We start from the raw sequence: 24,570 nt of genomic DNA, 5'->3' as shown, positions 1-24,570 counted from the left end.
CACTTAGTATTCATATCAATGTAGAGAAAGGCAAACTTATTTCCTTAGACTAAGATGTTTCTGAGCGGAGAGGCCAGATTTTTTTTTTTTTTTTTTTGCATAAGCATGAAGGAAACAGGAGATAAGGAAGGACGACTACCACAGAAATCACTGGTGAGTCTAGCTAATAAGCGCTCAAAGACGTGTGCCTGCGCTTTAAGATTTTTCAATCAGGCGCCCCATGGGCGCCCGGTTGCCTTGGAGACGGGGTCCTTCCTGATCGGGCCCAGCCATCTTGTGGTGCTGTTGGCCAATCAACGGTTGCGCCGTGGCGGGGGGGGCGGGGCGCGTGTCGGTGGCGCTCAGCTCGCGGTCATGGAGGCACCGATCGTCTTGCTGCTGCTGCTATGGCTCGGGGCCTTGGCCCCGACGCCCGGCAGCGCCTCTTCGGAGGCTCCGCCGCTGGTCAACGAGGACGTGAAGCGCACGGTGGACCTGAGCAGCCACCTAGCCAAGGTGACGGCTGAGGTGATCCTGGCGCACCCGGGCGGCGGCTCTACAGCACGAGCCAGCTCTTTCGTTCTGGCCCTGGAGCCCGAACTGGAGTCGCGACTTGCACACCTAGGCGTGCAGGTGAGCGGAGGGAGGAGCCGGCGAACCTCACGCGGGATGCCTGAGGAGACCGGAGATCCCTGGGGAGGTCGGGACGGGGCGGGGAAGTTATGGCGTTAGGGATCCACTAGGCGTCTGGTTGTCTGAAAGGTAGGTGTGGAGGGGACAGCGGAGAGGTCCGCCGTTCCTCCTGTCCGCGTGTCCTATCGGACACGTCAGCAGAAGCTTCCGAGCGTCGGGCGCCGCCCACGTGGCAGCTTCGGAGCCCCAGGCGACCCCTTGGTCTCCTGACGACCTTCTTCCACACCTCAGGAGGGTCTTAGCTGTGGCGGTACTTCGGGTACCTAGCTTCTTTTCTGTCCCCTGGACATGATCGTCTGAGGACTATCAGAGAGTTAAGACAGATCAATTCTTGAATGCAGTTGACTGGAGTAGTCTGTTCTCTCTAGATAGCAGCAGCGTTCAACCTGGTTTCTGGTATCAAAGTTTGTCATTTCTCACACCCGGTTAATGTGACACTCCTCTGAAAGCTGCTGCTTAACGCTTTCTTAATGTTCAGACTTCTTGAGTTAGTTTGAAGAGTCAGCCCCCTATGCTGTGCATAGGGGTGCAGCCCAGGTCTCTTCCTTTCCACCGCCTCTCATCGGAACACCTCAGCATTTACCCTTGTGTGCATTTACACCTTTTAAGGAAAGAAATCGTTGGCTTTGGGAATAGAGGGAATATCCACACAGGTTACTTTTTATTACTGTTCTCATTAACTATATTCATTAAGTGATTACCCAATTTATTAGGAGACTGGTCATTACAGTATCACATTTCAAAGTACAGGTTCTTTTAACTTCGGAGCTATAAAGCTGGACTTCAAATAGTCACCGACCTGTCTCCTGTCCCCTTTACATTGAAACCTTGTTCATGCTGAAGCATGGCTTTCCTCAAATACTTCTGGAAAGACATTTAATTTGCAGTTCTACCCGTGAGTGTTTTGGATGTTCAGTTCTGTTTTGTGAAAACCAGTCATGACTTAAAGAGGTCACAGTATAATCAGATCACAGCAGATGCTTGTCACCCTGCTGTCCTGGTGTAAAATACATACAGGTTGGGTCTCTTCACATGGCTCAGAGCATCCAAGTTCAATTCCACAGCCATCTGTAACTCCCGTTTCAGGGTGCACAGACATGGAAACAAACACCCATGAGCATTAAAAAGAAAAGATTAGGAAAAGAGAAGGCTGTGGCAGGTATTTTAGGCCCATTCTCCACCCTTACAGCAACCTTTTGAGGTACAGGTATTCTTACATGGCTGAGGAAGTTTCTGGTTTTGGAGCTTATTAACCCCAAATGGAGGTCTGATTTGTTCCACACCCTTGTTCCTGCATTATTGCTGCCTTGCTTTCTGTCCTTGACATGAAATTAGGACTTGTGATTCAGCTCCATAGTCATGTTACCAACTTATTCACAGTTGTGTTAATTCTGGAGGAAGACCAGTTTATACTCCTTACCTAGGTGAGAAACAACTGAATGCTAAACTTAAGAAAGAGCACACATTGCCTTGGAAACTTGAGTGAGGTGGATGGATACAGGAACCTTTTAAAGAGCTAGTAGGGCAGTAGAATTTGTAGTTTGAACCATCTTTTTCTCTTTCACTGTTTCAAGACAGGGTACTGCTGTGTAGCCCTCAGACTGTTTTGGAACCTGGAATCCTCCTGTCTCAGCCTTCAGAATGCTGAAAGCTAAAAATGACCTTGAACTGCTGGTCATCTTGGTTCTCTGTTCCAACTGAACTGGAACTACAGCTGTGTACCACCATGCCTAGCTCTCTCACCTTTTAAGTAATGAATATTTTTTATTAGTATAAATAAGATGCATTAACAAAGAGTTCTGAATGAGCAAGAGTATACTAGAATGCTGTCCTTGTAAGAATCTAGTCAAAATAATGGCATTTTAAAACATTTCCAGTCAAGTATTATTGAGAATGATTATATAACTAAATACTAAGACACTGAAATACTAAAGATAATATTTTAAAAATTGCTCTTGGAGTAGGCATAGAGTGACAATTGCCTACATAGCTCCAGCAGTTGGCAGGAGGATCGGTAGTTTAAGGTCATCCTAAAGGGAGTTGAAGGCTAACTTGTGGAGGCCTTGTCTCAAAAGAAAACAATTTCCTGTGGGGTTGGGGTGTGGTGCAGTGGTAAAGCACATGCTAAACTGCACCAGGCATTGAGTGCAGGTCTGAGAACAACACATAAAATTATTCTTTTAGTAGTATATTCTCTGCTGGGAATTATTGCTTTAGTCTTAGAAAATAGTATTTTGTTTTGTTTCATTTTGGAGGAGCATTAAGTTAGTCTAGCCAAGGGTCAGTGGAGTGCATGTATGTTTTCCACAGACTACCCACAGTCTGTCACTCCCGAAGCCTCAGCAACCTCTGGGAGTTAACCTGGTTCCCCGGCTGGTGGCTTTGAAGGATAAGTGTACAGGAGTGTGCCATAGTGGCTACGAGGGCCTTTGCCACTGCACTCAGACGGGGAACAGCAGTTTTGGTTACATAGAGGCCTTCTGCTGTCTCCTTATGTTTTGTGCTTACAGATACTTGGATATAAAAAAGAAAATATTCAGAAAGAAGTCTTTGGACCATTCGGGAAGTGAATGTGGAGATAAGGTCTTTATGTGTATTTGATTGTTCAGGAAAATGTTCATAAGATGTTTACAGAACTTATTCTGTGCACCAGTAAGTCTTTGATGGTGTTTCAGATTAAATCTTAATGTTTCAGAGAAAAAAAAATATCGGGATGGGGATGTGGTTCACTGATAAAGGTATTTACCTGGCCTGGATAGGGCCCTTGGATCCATCCCCACCACCACAGGGGGTAGAAGCACTTACGGTCCAAGCCTGTTATGATTGGAGTCTGCCTGGTGCAGTGGTCCACATCTGTAATATCAGTACACTGTACCTTCAGATGGAAAACAGACAAAAGAATCACCTGGAAGCTTGCAGGCCAGTAAGCGTGGAGTACCTACTCATCTCGGCAGAAACAGTGGGGGAGATCCTGTCTCAAAAACAAGGTGGAAGAGAACGACTCCTGACAGTTGTCCCCTTACGTCCACACATGGTCTATGGCAAATATACCTGCGCACATACCCCACAACAAGCAGGAAGGGAACTTGAAAAGTTACATTGGTGGAAATGTAAGATAGTTGGTGTATTCGTTTCTTTACTACAGCTGTATAAAACATCAAGACCAGAGCAACTTACGGAGAGGTTTACTTGACACTCACAGTTTCAGACAGAGTCCATGACAGTCAAGCAGAGGTAGCAGGTAGCTCTAGCTAGAACAGTAGCCAGAGCACGTCTTGATCCACAAGCAGAGGCACTGAGCACACTGGGAGTGGCTGGAGTTCTTTTTTTTTTTTTTTTTTTTTAAGATTTATTCATTTATTATATAAGTATACTGTAGCTGTCATCAGATACACCAGAAGAGGGCATCAGATCTTATTACAGATGGTTGTGAGCCACCATGTGGTTGCTGGGAATTGAACTCAGGATCTCTGGAAGAGCAGTCAGTGCTCTTAACCACTGAGCCATCTATCTCTCCAGCCCCTGTGGCTGGAGTTCTGTTGAAAGCTCAAAACCCACCCATGTCCTAGACACACATCCTCCCAGAAGTCAAACTTCCAAATCCCGCTCAAATCATTCCATCAATTGGGGACCAACTATTTAAGCATGAACCTTGAGGGGCATTCTCATTCAAACCATGGTTAAAGTTGGCTTAATTAAAATTTAGAACTATAAGTATAAAAAAGAATAAACTACTCTTTTCCCCATTATAGGTAAAGGGAGAAGATGAGGAAGACAACAACCTAGAAGTACGAGAAACCAAAATGAAGGGGAAAAGGTAAGCTAACTCATGTGTTTCTGAGGCGCGTGAACCAGGTATCTGGGAGAGGGTAGATTGACATACCAGAACATTCCCTGGTTGTCTAGCTTAGAGTTGGCTGCACTGGGAGAGGGAATCCTGTTGGGAATGGTAGAGGTGTGTTGAATTGACTGGGCTGTCAGCAGAGCTGACGAGGAAAGGTGAACACTGCTAATCGGGACTGCTACTCAGAAGAGAAGCAAGCTAATATCTGAAGCCAAGGGGATAACGTCCTAGGGGAAGATGGAGAGCTTCCAGTGTTGTTTCAGTTGTTAACATTACGTAGCAATACGAGGTACGATGCTGTGGGTTCTGTGTGAAATCGTTAATGTTCTAATCATGAGAATAAATTCCATGGGAACGTTTTCAAAAGCCTTCACATTTTTACTAATGACTTACTGAGTCTAACAGAAATACATTTCATGGCTTAGTAAATTTAGACTCATAGTTCTCGGCTATGCCTACTTGTTCACTTGCATGCATGCTACCACTGGTGTGTGGAGCTTGGGGGACAACGTGTAGAGGTGGTTCTCACCTACCACGGGAGTCTTGGGGATTGAACTCAGGTAGTCAAACTTGACAGCAGAACCTTTACCCACGGATACATCTCCCTGCCCACAAGCGTTTTTTTTTTTTTTTTTTTTTTTAAAAAAGGTTTTGGTTTTTGAGACAGGATCTCTTTTTAAAATTATTTAGTTGATTCTGTGTGTGTGTGTGTGTGTATGTGTGTGTGTGTGTGTGTGTGTGTGTGTAGGCAGGGGTGCTTTGCTCGTACAGATGGTTGCGCACCTCTTGCCTGCAGTGCCCTTGGAGGCCAGAAGAGGAACTGAAGTGGTAGTTGTGTGCTGCCGTGGGTGCTGGGACTCAAATCTGGCAGCCAGTATTCACATTGCCAAGCCATTGCTCTGGTCTCCCCGGTCTTGAGGCAGTCCTACTGTAGCTGTGCTTGACCTCCTCTCCCCTCTGTCACTGAGGAGGACCCTGAATCCTTGCTCTTGCAGCCTTCGTCTTTCATGTGCTGGGATTAGAGGTCTGTCACTTGACTGTCTCTGGTAGTTTTTACGTTCTGGCTATTAAGCAAACCTGAAGTGAGGTGAACATTTGAACATCTTGTTTTCAAAGGCTTACATTAAAATATTAAAGGAGATAGCTTTTATCTTGAGTATAGAATTAATTTACTGTGACTATAAATATCTCTGTTTTCCTTTTTTTTTTGTATCCTTAACTGGCCTAGAGCTTGCAATATAGACCAGGCGACCTAGAACTCACAGAGATCTGCTTGCCTCTGCCTTTTGAGTGCTAAGATTAAAGGTGTGTGTCACCATGCCTAGTCAGTGTTTTTAATTTTAATTCTCTTGCTTTCTTTCTTCAGTGGGAGGTTTTTCACCGTCAAGCTCCCAGTCGCTCTTGATCCTGGGTCCAAGATCTCAGTCGTTGTGGAAACTGTCTACACCCATGTGCTTCATCCATATCCAACTCAGATAACTCAGTCAGAGAAACAGTTTGTGGTGTTTGAGGGCAACCATTACTTCTACTCTCCCTATCCAACAAAGACCCAGACCATGCGAGTGAGACTTGCTTCCCGAAATGTGGAGAGCCATACCAAGCTGGGGAACCCCTCACGGTCTGAGGACATCCTGGACTACGGGCCTTTTAAAGACATCCCTGCCTACAGTCAGGTAGGTTTCAGGGGCCATCTCACTGCCGTGCTTGGATAGGATGTGCAAAGGAACATTCTGAAGCTGTTCTGAACCTCTTGTGAAGTGACTCAATCCCATTAACTTCTTGAGAACTGAGTTTAGAGGTTGGCAAGTGAGCATCATGGGAGAAGGCAGTGAGGTATTCTGGGTAGGTAGTGATGGATAAGGAGAGACACTGGGGTGACTGTGCACTAGAGGTTGAGGTAAGAACCTTGGGATTAGAACATTGGAAGAGTCTCAGTAATCTGGAGACAGAGTTAGGGGGAATCTCTTGAGTTTAAGGCTAGCTTGGTCTACATAGAGTGCCAGGTTAGCCAGGGATACACAGTGTGACCCTGTGTCAAAAACAAAAACAAACAGCTCACTCAGCAGTTAAGAGCACTGGCTCCTGCTCTTTCAGAGTCCTTGGGCTGGCTTTTCACATGACAGCTCACAGCCACTTCCCATCTCATGGGATCTGATGCCATCTTCTGGCCTCCTTGGGGACCATGTGTGGGGTTCATAGGCACACATTCAGGCATACACGTAAAGTAAAAAATGGTTGTGGAAAATCTCAAAACTATCAAAGTGGAGAACTGGACTCATGAAGAGCCGCTGTCACCTGCTCCTGTGGGGTCCAGTTCCCGTGCTCCTTCCCTTCCTTCTTTTTTTCATTGCGATGATATTTGTTTTGTTATATCTGTGTGGAGGTTCAGAGGACAATGTACTAGTGTCGCTTCTCTCCTTCCACCATGTGGTTTTTGGTGACTGAACTCCGATTGTCGGTGTGATAACCAGCACCTGACCTGCTGAGCCATCTCCTCTCTCCCAGGTTTTCCTTACATTTGATCTCTCTTTTCCTTAGCTGTTCTTTTCCTTGATCCTCTACTCTCCCCTTTTGCCCACTCTCTTTTTTTAATTGAGGAAAATAAATATTTTTATTTAAGAATTTCATATAATACTTTCTGATCATATTCACTTTCTGCTCCTCTCCTTAACTCTTCCCAGATCCTTCCCTACTTCCCTATCCCCTAGCTTCATGTCTTCTTAAAAAAGTAATCCACCAATTCCGGTTTGCTGTCCATACACTGTGTGGGGGGCCATTCACTGGAGCATGGTCAGTCTACCAAGAGCCATGGCTCTTGGGTTAGGAGTCAGAGCTCATGAACTCCTTCCCCTTCCATGCTGGAATGCTGACTGCCTTGCCCTTACGAAGTCAGTGCAGTTCTTATGCAGGCAGCCACAGCTGCTGTGAGGTCAGGAGACTGGCGCTCCCCTCATATCTGGAGGACCCTGTTTTGGTTTGGTCTTTCCTAAACTCTAGCTCTTACCTTCTTGTCAACCCCCTTCTGTGATGGTCTTCTTTGTCTGTCCGCCCCCCTTTTTTTTTCTTTTAAAAATTATTTTGGTAAGGTTTTTGGAAACAGGGTCTTGTGCAGTTCTTCTTGGCCTGGTACTAGCTATGTAGACCGGTCTTGCTTCCTCAGGTCTGGGGCAGTCCTGCTGCAGCTCACTCTGGCTGTCTTGCTGAGTTGGGGATTATGTCCAGAACTTCACATATGCTAGGCAGTGGGCTACCACTGAGCTAAGCACTGGCTCCATGGAATTCACTCTGTTCTTGGGTTTTTGTAGCACAGGCTGCTGCATCAGCCTCTGGAGCACTGGGATTATAGATGTATAGCACCGTGCTTGGCTAGAGGTGATATTTACTAAGAGGTATTGCATAATTCCTTTGCTTAATAACTACATTGTAAACCTTTTCCATGTAGCTGTTTCTCTTGGATTATTTACCAGCTTGTCATAGATGAGTGGCTAGGATTTTGTTTTGTTTCCTATTTAATACCATAATGTACATTTCTTTGCATATATTCTCAGTAATAGATTTTGAGAGGGGACAGGCAGGGTCTCATGTAGTCTAGAAAACTAGCTGTGCCGTTGAGGATGACTCAAACTTAGGGTTCTGGTGTTACGGTGTGCACTAGTGCTCAGCTCAGAAATAGTATAGATATTTTTAAGATTTTTTTTTTCTTAGCCAGGTGTTGGTAGTCATGTCTTTAATGTCAATATGTGGGAGGCAGAAGCAGGTAGATCTTTGAATTTGAGGACAGCCTGGTCTACAGAGTGGGTTCTAGGGTAGCCAAGCCAGGGCTACAAAGAGAAACCTTGTCTTGAAAGATCAACAAAAAAAGGGGGGGGGGGAGGGAAACATTTTTATTTGTTTGTATTTTTAGAGAGAGAAAGTATGTGTATTTGTGTGTGTACATGTACGTGTGTATGTGTACAGGTGTCAGATCCCTGGAGCCAGGTGATTGTGACCTGCCAACCAGTAGGGGGCTCTTTAACTGTTTAACCCTCTTTTTAGTCCTAGAAATAAATTTTCTTTTTTTTTTTTTTTTTTCCGGAGCTGGGAACCGAACCCAGGGCCTTGCGCTTCCTAGGTAAGCGCTCTACCACTGAGCTAAATCCCCAGCCCCTTGAAATAAATTTTCTAAAGTTTAAAAAAAAAAAAAAATCAGGGTTGGGATTTAGCTCAGTGGTAGAGCGCACCTAGGAAGCGCAAGGCCCTGGGTTTGGTCCCCAGCTCAAAAAAAAAAAAGAAAAAACAAAAAAAAAAAAAATCAAAACATGAACAAGCCCACCCTCTTTTGTTACTTTGCCTTGGCTGGCCTTGATAATATGTCAGTACTGCCTCTGTCCCTAGACAGGTGGAATTACAGCTGTGAGTTCCCATTCCTAACTCAAGCATAAACATTTTAAGCTGGGAGCAATAACAGTTGCTGGTAAAACCAATGTTCAAGAGGCAGATACAACAGGATTGTTTGAGGACAGCCAGGCTTCATGTCCCCTGTCTCAAAGATAGAAGAAAAGCCAAGAGCATCTTAAAAATGTAAATAAATTTGTGTGAGCTTGTGTGCACATGTGCTTTTTGTTTGAGTTTGCTCACATGTGTGTGCATTTAGGGTTGGACCCCGGGTCTTGGGTTTGCTAAGGACGGGTCTCTCAGTGAGTCCAGCAGTATGAAGCTACCCTGCCATGTTTACAGTACTGGTGCTACATGGTGTCTCTAGGATCTGAATTGAATCTTTTATTCTTTTTTTTTTTTTTTTTTTGAGCTGGGGACCCGAACTCCAGGGCCTTCTAGGCAAGCGCCCACCGCTGATAAACCCCAACCCCTGAATTGAATCTTAAAAGATGTGGTTATAGAGTAAGAGAATGAGAGAGTTTATAAGCAACAAAATGTCTGTTTACCCATTTCATGGAATTTAGAAAGGGGTATTTTTCTTAACTTTTAAATGTCTTTCTGTAGTTATGGGCATGCTCATAAAAGGGCATTGGATTACTCAGTGACTAGAGACAGCAACCCACTCCCCATTGATGTCGGGCCTTTATGACTAGGAATGCACCCAGCTGCCATTGACCTATATATATTTCCAACCCAAGAGAGATTTTTAAACCTTTTTTAAAATTTTTATTTATTTAATGTATGAATATCCTGCATATATATCTGCCTGCCTTAAGAGGGCACTAGATTCCCCCATAGATGGCTGTGAGCCACCATGTGGTTGCTGGGAATTGAACTCAGGATCTCTGGAAGAGCAGCTAGCTCTTAACCGCTGAGCCATCTCTCCAGCCCTAAAACTTTTATTTAATGTGTATATTTATGTATGATGTGTGTTGGTGTGAGTTCTATAGCACATGCCTGGAGACCAGGGGATATCTTGGGAGTCAGTCCTCTTCCACCATGAAAGGTGAAATGCAGCAGCCAGTGCCCTTACTTGCTGAGCCATCTTGCTATTTCTACTGGAGATTAAATCAAAACAAAACTAAGCCGTGGGAGAATTGGCAGAGAGCTTGAGGGATTACTGAGCATGTGGATGTGCATTCTGTTGACTATCATTGGGAGTCGAGATACTTAAATTACACAGACACTTGGAGTCCGGATTTCCACACATTGAACACTTAGTGTTGTTTCTTATGTTTGTCCTCCAGAGCAGAGGCTGTGGAGACTGCTGCACCTCACCCATTTTTATGTATTTTGTTTTTTAGGTTTTTTGAGACAGGGTTTCTCTGGGTATCCTGGGATTCTTGTTGTAGAATAGGCTGGCCTTAAGTTCAGAGATCTGCCTGCCTCTGCCTCCAAGTGCTGGGAATAAAAGTGTGTACCACCTGGAATGCAGAGATGGCTTAGTAGTTAAAGAGCACTGGCTACTCTTCCAGACGGTCTGAGTTCCATTCCCAGCACCCACGTGACAGCTCACAACTATCTGTAACTCCAGTTCTTGAGGATCTGGCATCCTCACACAGACATACATGTCGGCAAAACATTAATGCACATAAAAATGAAAAGTGCGGTGTCACCCACACCCAGCCTTTGGGGGATGGGGAGGGGCATTATAGGCAAAAATGACCACAGAAAAGGTAGGTGGTTAGTGCAGGCTGTAATGCTAGCTATTCACCAGTTTGTGTCAGGAAGGTGACAAGTTTGAGAGCAAACAAGACCCTTTCTCAAAAAAAGCGGTCAAGAGGATGTGCTACTACTCTTCAGAGGACCTGAGTTCATGTCCCAGAACCCATCTCTGGTTGCTTACAGCGTCCTGTAATGCAAGGTTTACGAGGTCCAGCGCTTTCTTCTGACCTTTGAGGGTGCTACATACATAATGGCACACATGCAGATGCACACATAGATAAAAATAAGTCCAAAAAAGAGACACTCCATGTGGTGATGTTTGGTGACCGTTCTGTGACGGTTCATAGGCTTGCTCTAGTTAATTTCTTTAACTAGTGTGGGTTTTTCTTTTGCCAAAGCTATGAACTGCTCGTTTCCTTCCCTTCTAGGATACTTTCAAAGTACATTATGAGAACAATAGCCCTTTCCTGACCATCACCAGTATGACCCGGGTCATTGAGGTTTCTCACTGGGGCAATATTGCTGTGGAAGAGAACGTGGACTTGAAGCACACAGGTGCGGTGCTGAAGGGACCTTTCTCCCGCTACGATTACCAGAGGCAGCCTGACAGTGGGATCTCCTCCATTCGTTCTTTTAAGGTATGAGTGGCCAACTGTTTGTCGTGGGAACTGTGACCTTATCAGTGTGTCCTTTCTTTCACTTTTCAGGGGTTTAGGGGATTAACTAGTAGGGGTGTTAACTCTCACTGCTACTCAGAAGGGCCTTTAAGGAAAAAAGTTCTCATGTTTATGTAAATAGTCTTTTATTTGTATAAATGGTGCTTTTCTTTTTTTCTCTCTGCAGCAGGGCTAGTCTGTTTGTAACTTAGACTGGCCTTGAACTCTCTTGCCTTGGCACCTAAGTGTTGGGATTACAGACATGTGCCACTGTGGCTGGCCTCATATCCCTGGTTCTCAACTTTCCTGATACTGTGTGCAACCTTGTAATACAGTTCCCCGGGTAGTGGTGACTCCCCCAACCATAAAATTAATTTTCAACTATTGTCGAAAACTGTAAAATCTGTGTTTTCAAATGATCTTAGATAACCCCTGTGAAAGGGTTGTTTGACACCCCACCCCCTCCCCCCAAAATACGTTAAGACCCACAGGTTAAGAATGTCCTGACCTAGACTTTTTTTTAATAGAAAATTTCAATTTAAAAAATCATATTCATAGTCTAAATTCTAAAATCATCACCTAAACATTTCCTTGTTGTTTTAAAGATGTATTCTGTGTGTGTGTGTGTGTGTGTGTGTGTGTGTGTGTGTGTGTCTGTGTGTGTGTGTGTTGTGTGAGTGTATGTGCACCTACCCGAAGAGACCAGAAAACTATTAGATCCCTTGAAGCTGGAGTTACAGGCATTTGGGAACTGCCTGACATGGGTCCTGGGGTCAGAACTCTGGTCCTGAGCAACAAGTGCTTGTAACCACTCAGCCACCTTTCCACCCCTGCTGTTTGCTTTTTAAGATCGGGTGTTGTGTAACCCCGGCTGACCTTTACTTGGTGTGTATCAGAAGGTGGCCTTGAGCCCCTGGATGCTACCTCTCAAGTGCAGGGGTACATGATCATGTTGCAGACTCTTCTTTAATGAAGCAGAGTTGAAGTTTATTAAAAGACTTTAAAACTTAACATTTGTTGGGGGCTAGAGAGATGGCTCAGTGGTTAAGAGCACTGACTGCGAAACTCAAGACGGATGATCAAAATGTGAATGCTTCACTCCTTCTTTAAAAGGGGAACAAGAATACCCTTGGCAGGGAATAGAGAGGCAAAGATTAAAACAGACACAGAAGGAACACCCATTCAGAGCCTGCCCCACATGTGGCCCATACATATACAGCCATCCAATTAGACAAGATGGATGAAGCAAAGAAGTGCAGGCCGACAGGAGCGGATATAGATCGCCCTGAGAGACACAGCAAGAATACAGCAAATACAGAGGCGTAATGCCAGCAGCAAACCACTGAACTGAGAATAGGACCCCGTTGAAGGAATCAGAGAAAGAACTGGAAGAGCTTGAAGGGGCTCGAGACCCCATATGTACAACAATGCCAAGCAACCAGAGCTTCCAGGGACTAAGCCACTACCTAAAGACTATACATGGACTGACCCTGGACTCTGACCTCATAGGTAGCAATGAATATCCTAGTAAGAGCACCAGTGGAAGGGGAAGCCCTGGGTCCTGCTAAGACTGAACCCCCAGTGAACTAGATTGTTGGGGGAGGCGGCAATGGGGGAGGATGGGGAGGGGGAACACCATAAAGAAGGGGAGGGAGGGAATAGGGGATGTTTGCCCGGAAACCGGGAAAGGAAATACCACTCGAAATGTATATAAGAAATACTCAAGTTAATTAAAAAAAAAAAAAAAAAGAGCACTGACTGCTCTTCCAGAGATCCTGAGTTCAGTTCCCAGCAACCACATGGTAGCTCACAACCATCTGTAATGAGATCTGATGCCCTCTTCTGGTGTGTCTGAAGGCAGCTACAGTTTACTTGTATAAATATAATACATCTTTTAAAAAAGGACTTAGATTTATTAACATAGTTGAGTGTTGTGTGTGATATGTATGTAATTCAGATTTTAAATATGAGGGCTAAGAGAATGAAAGAACTGTTCAGATGGAAAGACGCAGCTGAGAAGTGTAGGTGTGATCTTCTCTCAGAGTCCTCTGCACGATTAAAAAGACTGATAGTTTGGATGCCTTTGTCTCATAAGTGAAGTCTTATATTTTGCATGTTCACACAGTACTGAAGTGCTCCCTATGAGCAAGTGTCTGCCAGCCCAGACACCAGACACTTGTGTGTAAGCATGTTAGGTGAAGAACTTTGTGACTTGATGTATTTCCTTTGTATCGTCTCACTATTAACAAGGGTATTTGCAAATATTTTGTTTCCTGTTGAGGAGATTTATCTACTTAGCATCCTTGATTGAAAAGTAGATGTGCTATCTAGACCTGAGACCTTGGGGAACGTTAAGAACTTGACCGTTTACAGTCTGAGGTCTGGTGCAGGCTGTGTGTCTGCTAGGTTGTGTTTCTGCAGAGGCTTCTAGCATTTCTAGAAGGCGTTTCCCTCTCTTGTAGACCATCCTTCCTGCTGCTGCCCAGGATGTGTATTACCGGGATGAGATTGGTAATGTTTCCACCAGCCACCTCCTTATTTTGGATGACTCCGTGGAAATGGAAATCCGGCCTCGATTTCCTCTCTTTGGAGGGTGGAAGACTCACTACATCGTTGGTTACAACCTCCCAAGCTATGAGTACCTCTATAATCTGGGTGAGTGTTACCCACAGTAAGAACAGGATTGCCAAGGGCTAACTTTTTCTTCCTCTTCTGTTTAAAATCACCAGTGCTGTATGTATGGAGAGCATTCTCTTGCTGTTCTTAGAGGGTGAGGTTCCAGCGTGTTTGTGAGTTGGGGTAAAGCACAGTGGTAAACACAGTGCATTCTGTCTGCTGCTGTGCAGAGCTGTTTACACTCTGTAGGTAGTTTTTGAACTTTGTTCCTCTCAGTTATTTTACATTTACTTATTTGTGGGTGTGTACATGTCATAGCACATTTGTGGATGTGGGAGGACACTTTAATGGATTTGGTTCTCTCCTATTTGGATTTAGGTGTGGACCTCAGCTTGCCAGCACTGGTAGCCAGCACCTTTACCTGCCCAGATGTCTATCTGGCCCAGCTCACTTCCCTTAGACCACCTTTATTTTTTGTCTGTACTGTTGGAGACTGAACCCAGGGGCCTCACTAAGGCACACCTAGCTCTTAATTAGAGATCATTTAAAAAAAAAAAAAAGCCCAGAAATAAGGGGAATAAAGAAAGGTTTTAATGCCAGGCTTGGTGACACAGCTTTAATCTAGTACTTGGGAGGCAGAGGGAGGTGGAGGCAGGCTGATCTGTTAGAGGCCAGCCTGGTCTATGTAGTGCTTCTGGGCCAGCCTGTGCTAGTGAGACCCTGTCTCTAAATCAGAGCCCATAATTATAAACATCCTGTCATATTGTTTCTTTTTCTAGGCCAGGTTCTTTGTAACTTTGGCTGTCCTTGAGTTGGCCATGTAGACCAAACTATACTTGAACTCACAGAGATCTGCCTGCCACTGTCTCCTGAGTATGGAGAGTAAAAGTCTGTGTGTGTGTTAAGTTTTGACCTTTTAAAAACTCTGTTTCTTAGTCTCTCAATTTATAGATTTCCTTACAGTTCTTGATGAATCTTTTGCACTGCAGCCTGGTGCCTAGAGTTCTGATTGCTCAGTCAGTACAGTGAGCACCCCCTGTCGGCCCTGTTTCCTGAAAATTGACAGCTGCCCCTTGTTCTGAGCGAGGTTTGGCCTGACTGGGGTTCTTGGGTGCCCATTCTTAGGAAGCATCTTGTGTGCTGTCTTCCCTTTGTGATGCTCAGATAAATCTTTGCTCTAATTCTACCATTCCCTTTCATTTATTGACTAGGATTTATAAGGACTTGCTTTCCTCGATTCATGGGCTATAGCTGCCATCGGGAAAGTGAGGGTCAGTGTGGGATTCATGACCTGTTACTGATGGTCTGCATTCTGAGTCCTTCCCTTCTCTTCTCTCTGTGCTGGGATTGAGCCCTGGGCAAGTGTCGTATTACTGAGCCATTCCAGGCACACACCCCACACCCCCTCAATCTCTCAGATTTATTTATTTTACATATGTGAGTACACTGTCACTCTCTTCAGACACTCCAGAAGAGGGCACTAGATCTCATTACAGATGGATATGAGCCACCATGTGGTTGCTGGGAATTGAATTCAGGACCTCTGGAAGAGCAACCAGTGTTCTTAACCGCTGAGCCATCTCTCTTGCAAACCCCCCCTCCCCTTCCAGCTCCATTTTCTAAGTCATTCTCTAATTAGAGATTTAAACAGTGTGCAGGATTCATTTATTTCTTTGCTAGTATTCCATTTGTTGTATATATTCATCTCCCTTTAGTGCTTGAGTACCTCTTCAAATTAAATTCCCGAATTTCTGACGTGGTCCTAGTCTCTTTTTAGCTTCTTCACTGTCTTATAAAAAGATTAGCTTGTGTAGTTTCTGCTGCAGATCTTCTATCAGCCTGTCTCCAAGAAATCTTGGTTTGCTCTGGTAAAAATAGTATTTAAGTCTGTAATATGAGAACCAGGGGTGTTCAGTGCTCTGAGCTTGTCATTGTCTATGGCTGTCTGTCATGGAACTTGATGTACATTTTATCTTCCTGTAAAACATTAAGTATCTATAGTATATTTGCTTATATATTTCATGTCTAATTCCACAGGGAAAATCTTGTGTCTGAAGAGTACAGGGCATGACAGGATTGTAGGGTTACAGCATTCTGTAGCCAGTCATTCATTTTCTCTATAATTCATTAATTTTTGAGATAGTGTCTTTCTTGTGTAGCCTAAATGGACCTAGAACTTGAAATCCTCCTGCCTCACTGCTTCAGCTTCTTACTCTTAGTGCTGGAATTACAGGCATATTTGCCTTCTTTGTGTGTTTCTCTCTCTCTCTCTCTCTCTCTCTCTCTCTCTCTCTCTCTCTCTCTCTCTCTCTCTGTTACATTATTTGCTGGACATGGTGGCATATACTTTTAATCCCAGCATCTCACGAGGCAGAGGCAGGTAAATTTCTTTGAGTTTGAGGCCAGCCTGGTCTACAGAGTGAGTTCCAGGATAGCAAGGGCTATTATGCAGAGAAACCCTGTCTTGAAAAAAAACCAAGAATTAGTAAGTAAATAAATAAATACTGCATTATTTATTTGTTTATTTTGTGTGGCTGTGTGGGTACCTTTGCCACAGCATTTATGTGAAGGTCACAGATCAGCTTATGGAGGTCATTAACTCCTTCCATATGGTGAGATTGAACTCAGGTCATCTGGTTTGGTGGCAAGTGCCCTTAATCGGTTGAGCTATCGCTATAACCTGCATCTTCATCTTTCCTAATACTGGTTTCTGGTGTGGACTTGAAGTAGGTTTGTTAGGACATCCTTATCATGGTTCAGTTCTTTGTTACTTTAGTGTGGCATCCAGTAATTAATGTGAAAAATAACATTAATTATTGCCTTCTGAACTTTCTTGGCCTCTGGGACTTTAGCTTAGTGTGAGGTCCTGGTTTCAATTCCCAGTACTGTTTGGGGACGGTATAGGAGAAACTGCTCGTTTGGCTATTCTACATTATACAATTTTATTCTTTTTCTGAAGGACTAACTACTCTGGTAGCCTTGTGAACTTTTTAGGGTCTAGATAGTTAGGACGTAGGAGTCTCTGTGGGCCTGTCACTCCTGAGCCAGAGACATGTCATTGGGATTCATCTGCTGACCTGCTTGGCTCTCTGGTTGCAGAACACTGGTTGCTCTTCCAGAGGTCCTGAAACTTACCTGTTGTAGTTCTTCTCTCTTTGGTCCTGTCAGTTGTCACGTACCTTTCCCCTGCTCTTTCTATCACAGACACTGCTCACCTGCAGCTCTTGTGGCTGCTGATGTGTTGTGAGTTTTTCCCTGGGGTGGAGAGGACCAGGCCATGTCTGCTCTTTCCCCCACAACCCCTTACAAGATCCCAATGACAACATTAGATTCTACCCTGGGAAATAAATGTTTATTGGACTTATAGAATCTAGGTTTGGGGCTACTAGCAGGAGTGTGGGTGACCCTAAAATTAGCTATGCTGGAAAGTCAGCATGGATGATGGCTTCCCATAGCTATAAACAAAGAGCTCCTTTCCCCTAATTTTCCTCAAAAAAATATTCTAGTCCCTTCCTGGGAGGCCCTGAGGCTGCTCTATACATTAGGGCATAAATTTATTCAAATGTCCGAGGAGGTGTGGATGCTCAAGTGGGGGTCCCATCACCCTCCTCCTGTGGGATAATGTATGATGTCTACAAACCCAGCTGTATTGGGTGAGCTTTTGCGAATAAGCACAACTGAACTGAACTGAAGAGAGTGGGCTGTGCTTAATGGTCCTCGGATTTTGATGTTGCTGTTTAGTTCTGTCTTCCGTGGAGATTGGAAAAGAGCCAGAAAGCCTGTGCTGCCACCACTAGCTCTCACCCCACTTGCTCTTGCCCACGCACACTTGATAACATCTTTTCCTTTGTGTAAGAGGAGAAAGTTCATATCTTATAATTTCCTATCTGCCATCTTGTTCTCTGCTCACACCATTGCATTGTTGATGATTCTCAGGTGACCAGTATGCACTGAAGATGCGGTTTGTAGACCACGTGTTTGATGAGCAAGTGATAGATTCTCTGACAGTGAAGATCATCCTTCCTGAGGGAGCCAAGTGAGTGACTGCCCCTTCCCTCTATAGGCCATTTCTCTGATAGTATCATCCTGGGCCTCGTGAGGGACCTGTGTTCTAGGGCTATCGTGGAGGTACTCATTACATAGTTTTGGCTGAGAAACTTTTCTATGGAACCTTTTGACTAAAGCTAGGAAAAGAAAGTTAGAGGGGACAAGATTTACTGAGGAAACTTTCCAAACACATAGTGTCTTCATATGCCTGGCACAGAAGCCAGAGTTGTCTCAGTAAGACAGAGTATTGGCTTGAGTCTAATGGAAGAATGTAGAGATGAACCTGGAGGACCTTAAGCTGGAACCCAGCCTGCACTACATAGTTCCAGGCCAACCTGGGCTGCATGTAACAAGTGCTTGTCTTTTAAAAACAAGAAGCATTGGTGTACTCTGTTCTGTGTGCAGTGAATGAATGGCTCAGCTGTGGCCATACTTTCCTATCTCAGAGTCTTTTTAACAAATGAAGGAATCATTTTTTGGTCAGTTTGAGCAGTTTGGGTAAGAAATGTCTGATAAAGTGAGAGTTAGTGAGCTGGGTTTTGAGAGCTAAGGAACAAAGGCAGAGACTGGAGCTGTGCATGTAGTTCCGTGGTAGAATGCTTACTAGACTTTTCATGAGGCTCTGGGTTCAAGCCCCAGCACTGCTGGTGTGTGTGCTCAGAGGACCCCTCACTCGAGGAAGGAGCCCTGGGCTCTGGAGGAACCATTTGGTGGGAGCAGATGAGCACTTACGGGCTCCTGCCCTCACTTCGAGCTGCGTAGACTTTTGTGCTATGTTAGTTCTGGTCTCTGTAGGTTCGTGTGTCTGTTCTGATTAGCAGGATGACGTGTGCTTTGACTGCTGATGGGGAGGAATTGTTCCCTCAAGCCAAACTACTGTGTTACTATTCTTATGGGGACTTTAAGCCTGGCCAGGAGGTAATGCATGTGCCCTAGTCCTGGAAGAGACTGACTGATGTAAGGAAGGAGCATTCTGAATAACTCCCACGGCACTCTTCAGGTTCCCAGACCACACTATCCTCGTGAGCACTGGAGGGAGATGGCCGTCCAGTGCTGGGCTGATAGTGAGGCAGCAGTAGGGGGAAAGGACTGCCAGCTGCCCGCAGTAGGCAGGGTGACTGACGTGTGCGAATTCAGCCTCTCGAAGCCCCTAGTCTTAGAATTCTGTAGCCCACACCCTCATCTGTTGAGGTGGTTTATTGAGGCTGTAACTATGTTGTGCGTGTGTTCTAGGAACATCCAGGTAGACAGTCCCTACGATATTAGCCGGGCCCCAGATGAGCTGCATTACACCTACCTAGACACATTCGGCCGCCCGGTGATTGTTGCTTACAAGAAGAATCTAGTTGAACAGCACATTCAGGACATTGTGGTGAGTGGCTCTGCTGCTTGTTGTTGGGATGTTGGCAGTGGCTTTGGGTTGTGGATCTGAGCTGCTTTCTTCTGACACCATTCTCCCGCTTTTCCTAGGTGCACTACACGTTCAACAAGGTGCTCATGCTGCAGGAGCCTCTGCTGGTCGTGGCCGCCTTCTACATCCTGTTCTTCACCGTCATCATCTACGTCCGTCTGGACTTTTCCATCACCAAGGTGCTCTGCTCTTCCTCTGTGTCATGTGTCCTAATGCCCATGTGATGTCTCACACACATATCTCCACTATAAGCTATAGAGGACCTTGTGGCTGTGGTCCCTACCTTAGCTCTGAGAATGTGATCACCATATTAGTCCCTGCTTCCTGCCTTGTTTTGGTGGTAGAAGCAACCTGAACACTAGGTGGGGTCAGAAAAGTCATTGAATGATATTGGTGGCTGTTCTGTTTTGCTCCTTGTTAGTCTTCTGAACATGGAGGTGTGGTACCCCCTTGGTCAAGTCAGCAGTACCTTCTGTCCCTTCCCCTGTGGGAGCTCCTTGTGGGAAGATGACATCAGAGTTCATATTACCTTCATTCCTTCCGTGGAGTTCTGCTTGCTGACTGAAGGCCACCTTCCCTGGGGCTGTGGGGCACAGAAGTGTCTTCAGGTCATCTTTGTCTCTGTTCTTTCCTTCAGCTCCGTTCTTTCTCACTATTAGCAATAGCACTGTTTGATAAGGGAACCTGAAGCCCTGTTTTGGGCACCAGAAGCGTCCTATTCATGTAACATTCTAAGGATTTATTATGTCCACCAGACCTAAGCCAGCCTCTGGCACAGGCCTTGCCAGAGGACGAAGAGTGAGAGGACCTGTACAGGGTGGGGGCTCTAAGGGACATTAATGGCAGGAAAAGTCCAGGTTGTTTCCTGAAGTCCTTGAAAAAGCATCATGGTCTCCCTAAAGTCTTCAATGACTGAAGTTGAGCTCTTGTGCCAATTTTGTGCCTTACTCTACCATTATTGTCCTGGGCACGTCCGCATGCCTGGGGAACTGAAAAAATGATGCTTGCTTCACCTCAGTGTCTCCTCCAGTCTTTGCTGTTGAGCCCAGTCCATTAAGTGTCAGAGGGTTTGACTCCTGGCTTTCTGGGTGACCTCTGTTGGCAGTAGGCAAGCTATGGCAGGTAGGTCAGAGTGAGCCTGTTGACAGACATGGTGTCTCTCTCTGCCTTCCAGGATCCAGCAGCAGAAGCCAGGATGAAAGTGGCCTGTATCACAGAGCAGGTCTTAACCCTGGTCAACAAGAGGTTAGGCCTCTACCGTCACTTTGACGAGACTGTCAATAGATACAAGCAGTCCCGGGACATCTCTACCCTCAATAGTGGCAAGAAGAGCCTAGAGACAGAGCACAAAGCTGTGACCAGTGAGATTGCTGTGCTGCAGTCTAGGCTGAAGACGGAGGGCTCCGACCTGTGTGACAGGGTGAGTATTAGTGTTGTGAGTCACTTGTCCTTGACCCTCCACGCTGCACTTCAGGGACTATTCCCAGTTGAAAGCACCATCTATCTATACTACTCCTTGGGCTAGGCAAGGCTCTGGTGGCCCCCCATCCTCACGTGTCTGCACATGTGAGCACTCGTCGAGTGCTGCCAGTGCTTGTGGTGGGACAGAAAGCTTCGAGCTGTCTGTAGGTTGGCTGGGAGAAGTTCTGCAGGTTACGCAGCTCCGTGTCCATGTGGCTGGCACTGAAGGCAGTGCTTCTCCCAGGTGCCAGGCTTCAGCTCTAGGTGCCATGCCTGTCACCCCAGCTCTATGGAAGTGTGTGTCTCTGTGTAGGAGTGTGCATTTTCAGATGGCATCCAGCCAGGCCACATAATGTGATCAAAGGGAATCCTGGCCAAAGGGTGACTTCTTGTTTTTGTTTTTTATTTTTTATTTTTTGTTTGTTTGTTTGTTTGGTTTTTTAAAAGCACCCAGATACCAATACCAGACTCTGATGTAGACTCTCAATGTGGGCAGATTACCTATTTTCTCTGCTTCATTTTCCTTATGGGTGACGGGAAGTCAGCAGCCTTTGACAGACCTGAGAGGTGGGTCATGTCAGTGTTAGAGCCCTGACAGTCATGTGCTATGTGAGCGAGTTACCCGTAAAGGAAAGTACCCTCTGAGTTCTTAGGCTCCATGCTGTCTCTTCCACCTCCACCTTGACTCTCACACTTGCCCTTTAGTTCTTTAATAGCACCCACCATGGAACAATTCTTCATGTGCTTAGAGGGTTTTCTGTGTCAGTACCTTGGGGGCGGAAAGGACACTTTATCGTCCCTTACCACTTCCTGGAGCCTGGCACACTTGGGACAGCCGAATAGTTTGGTCATCACCCTCCAGAGACACTGCATATTGGTCTTTGTAGGACAAAGATGTCTGACCCTGGTAGAGAGAAGGAGCACATGGAGCCTGCGGTGTTCAGGCATGACGCTGGGGTCCATGGTTTTATGGTTTTCAGTCTCAGTTGTCATTTGGAAAGAACATGGCATGTAGGTGAGGAAGCTACTGTTTGGAGCCAGGGTGGCTTTCCTACTTGCTAGCCCTCTGCCATAGGCACTGCTTTTTGCTGAGTTTCTCACTCTTCCTGTGGCACTCTGGATCTGTAGGCCTGGGAGGCAGTGGGGCTTGTTGAGTGGGGTGAGTGGACAGCTCCCAAGCCCTGTCCTGCTCTTGTCTCTGCCAGGTGAGCGAAATGCAGAAGCTGGACGCACAGGTCAAGGAGCTGGTACTGAAGTCTGCGGTGGAGGCAGAGAGGCTGGTGGCTGGCAAGCTCAAGAAGGACACATACATCGAGAATGAAAAGCTCAGCTCAGGAAAACGCCAGGAGCTGGTCACCAAGATCGACCACATCCTGGACGCTCTGTAGCTCTTGTCTCCAGAGCAGGCCTGGGTTGCCTACACTTCTGGATGGAATGAATAGGTAGAGGGAGGAAGTTGTGATTAGCCTAAGACCTCAAGAAAAAAGCTGAGGCCCATCCATGGCCGTGTAAGAAGCTTGTCCCTTATTTCTGAATGGTTCTCTTTTTTACAAAAACAAAAACCTAAACAAAAATCCTGTTTAAAAAACAAACTTGGTTGTGTTTTGAGCAAAGGCATTTTCAGTAGTTGATTGGTGTTTTGTTTTGATACCTGGGTATTTTTTCTGTCTGTAAGTCCTGTTTTATGGCCTTCTGATTCCTAATGTTTGGTTCTTTTGTGAGCGTATGCATGGTTTTTTAAAAGTGTGTATGACCAAATAAAAATAAAGGAGGGACTGTGAACGTTGGCTTTTGCTGTGCTGAAATCTCATGTAATCCTAAAGTTTGGGGATAATACTTTTGTCACCATGGGTTTTCTTGTAGTGTACGGGGCAAGTGTCAGAACAAGTGTTGATACAAGTCTCAAGAGGCCCAGTGAGGCCCAAAGGCCACACAGCAGTGGTGGAGTGGGCCTTTGTATTCCTTAAATCTGCCACTCATGCTGAGCATTGGAAGCTGTGATGGGCAGAGCAGAGATGGTTCATGGGAGAGTCACAGGCAGATACCTCTCAAATTCATAATCTTAAATTGACCATACTCTTCTCTGAGGAAGTCATGGGCTGGGGAATACTGGGCTTAGTGTGGATGTGTGTTTGTGGGAGCAGAGGGTAGTCCAGAGCGGAACCGTAAGAACAGTGCAGGTGACAGTATGGCCAGTGTTCCAGGAAGTGGCGGTGTGTGAGAAGGGCCCTGGTGCCTGAGGACCCTCTGAGGGCCTGTAACTGAATGGATAATACAGAGTATGACAGGGCTGCAGAGGTGCAAGTCCAGAACAAGACAGCATCATAGGTCTGTAAAACTTCGGCTTGCTTTATATCAGGGCAGGCTGAGCACTGAGAGCTGGGCCAGAGTTAGGTATGAGAAAGCCAGGAGCATACTGCAATCCAGGTCAACGATGATACATAGATGTGGGGGTTGGTGTTCAGTGGCTGAGAACGTGCTGAGAAGCATCTGCCTGGGCTACATCCCCGTCCTCACAGTTCCTGCTCCTTCAAAGGACATACAGAGGTCAGGTTTTCATCACCCGACTGAGTCAGGCTCTTGTGTACCTCTTGCACAGCGTAGGCTACTGTTGGAATGTGACATCTAGGCCAGCAGACATGGCGAGTTTGTTGAGAAGTCCATCTTCATGTTAAGTGTGCACGCAGTAGTAGGTGGTTACTGGACGGCTGGCTTGCGTGCATCGTAAGTTGGTGGTGCTGGCTGATGTGTTGGTACCAACCATTGAGCACAGAGAGCTATGGGCCAGTTTTGAGAAACGGGTGGACTTGTTTCAGATATGGCGAGGTGCCTGAGAGCTCCAAATAGGATGTCCACAGTCAGCCCAGAACTGACAAGGAGAAATGTGGTTTGGGATGTCATGGTTTGTCCAGGTCAGAGTTGGTTAGGGAAGTGGGGTGGAGATGGTGGTGGGTAGGCGTGCCCATGGAGAATGTAGAATTAGAAGATACCTAGGGCCTTTGTGTCTATATTGCCTGCTACTTAGAGGGCTGAGGCAGGAGGATCACTTGAGCAAAGAAATTTGAGATCAGAGCAATGTGGTGAGACCATCTCTTTTTTTTTTTTAAAGGAAGCATTCATTGAATCATAATACTTTTTAATATCTGCAAGCCAACAGTGAGCTCACTTTATTCAATGAACAAGGATGAACAGACAAAAAAGTATGCTTATTAGGAAAAATATGTCCATCATGTAATGCTGAGCGGAAATCACTGAAACAGAATCAAGACAGAGTCTATTTCAACAGCAGTAAATTCCCAAGACCTCGTGAGAATTAGTTGCCACTGGGGTGAACACATACTTGGCAGAAAGAGAAGGCAAATGGAAAGTACCACAAGACAGGCCAGAGTTCTCATGGACACTCCAAACACTGTAGAGGTCAAGACAGCACTAGCAATTTAGGGGTGGGCCAGGCTAGCCATCCATCGTTGACTTGGGTACAGTTGCTGTGAAACTTGGAGACCTGGGTGTGGTGGCTGTCTCAGGACTGTTACTCTCAGCCCTTGGAAGGTGGGAGGATAGTGCATAAGGCCTTCAAGGTAAGCCTGGGCTACATACTGAGATCCAGTCTCACAGACAACAAAGAGAGAGGAAAGGTGTGTGGTGAGTTTTAAGTGGAAGATCAGGAGACCCAAGGATAGTGAAATCAAGTCTTACCTCTCTGGCCTTACACAAGATTTTCTTTAAGACAGAGTTTAATTGGTTGATAGTGGCTTAAAGAACTGCCCCTACACAGCTACGTG

General features: G+C 45.6%; 1 protein-coding gene across 1 annotated transcript; it reads left to right on the top strand.

Moving 5' to 3' along the window:
- Positions 1 to 318: 318 nt before the first annotated feature.
- Rpn1 (ribophorin I) lies at positions 319 to 22,575 on the top strand. Its single transcript, XM_032906138.1, has 10 exons — positions 319 to 612; positions 4,425 to 4,489; positions 5,883 to 6,189; positions 11,026 to 11,235; positions 13,716 to 13,908; positions 17,806 to 17,905; positions 19,150 to 19,288; positions 19,387 to 19,506; positions 20,502 to 20,747; positions 21,994 to 22,575. The coding sequence occupies exons 1-10, from the start codon at positions 355 to 357 to the stop codon at positions 22,174 to 22,176; spliced, it is 1,821 nt and encodes a 606-aa protein (XP_032762029.1). The 5' UTR covers positions 319 to 354; the 3' UTR covers positions 22,177 to 22,575.
- The last annotated feature ends 1,995 nt before the right edge of the window (positions 22,576 to 24,570 follow it).

The sequence above is a fragment of the Rattus rattus genome, chromosome 6 (assembly GCF_011064425.1).
Source record: "Rattus rattus isolate New Zealand chromosome 6, Rrattus_CSIRO_v1, whole genome shotgun sequence".
NCBI lineage: Eukaryota > Metazoa > Chordata > Mammalia > Rodentia > Muridae > Rattus > Rattus rattus.
Note: the sequence above shows the minus strand (reverse complement) of the source record. Positions and strands in the feature narration are given on the sequence as shown.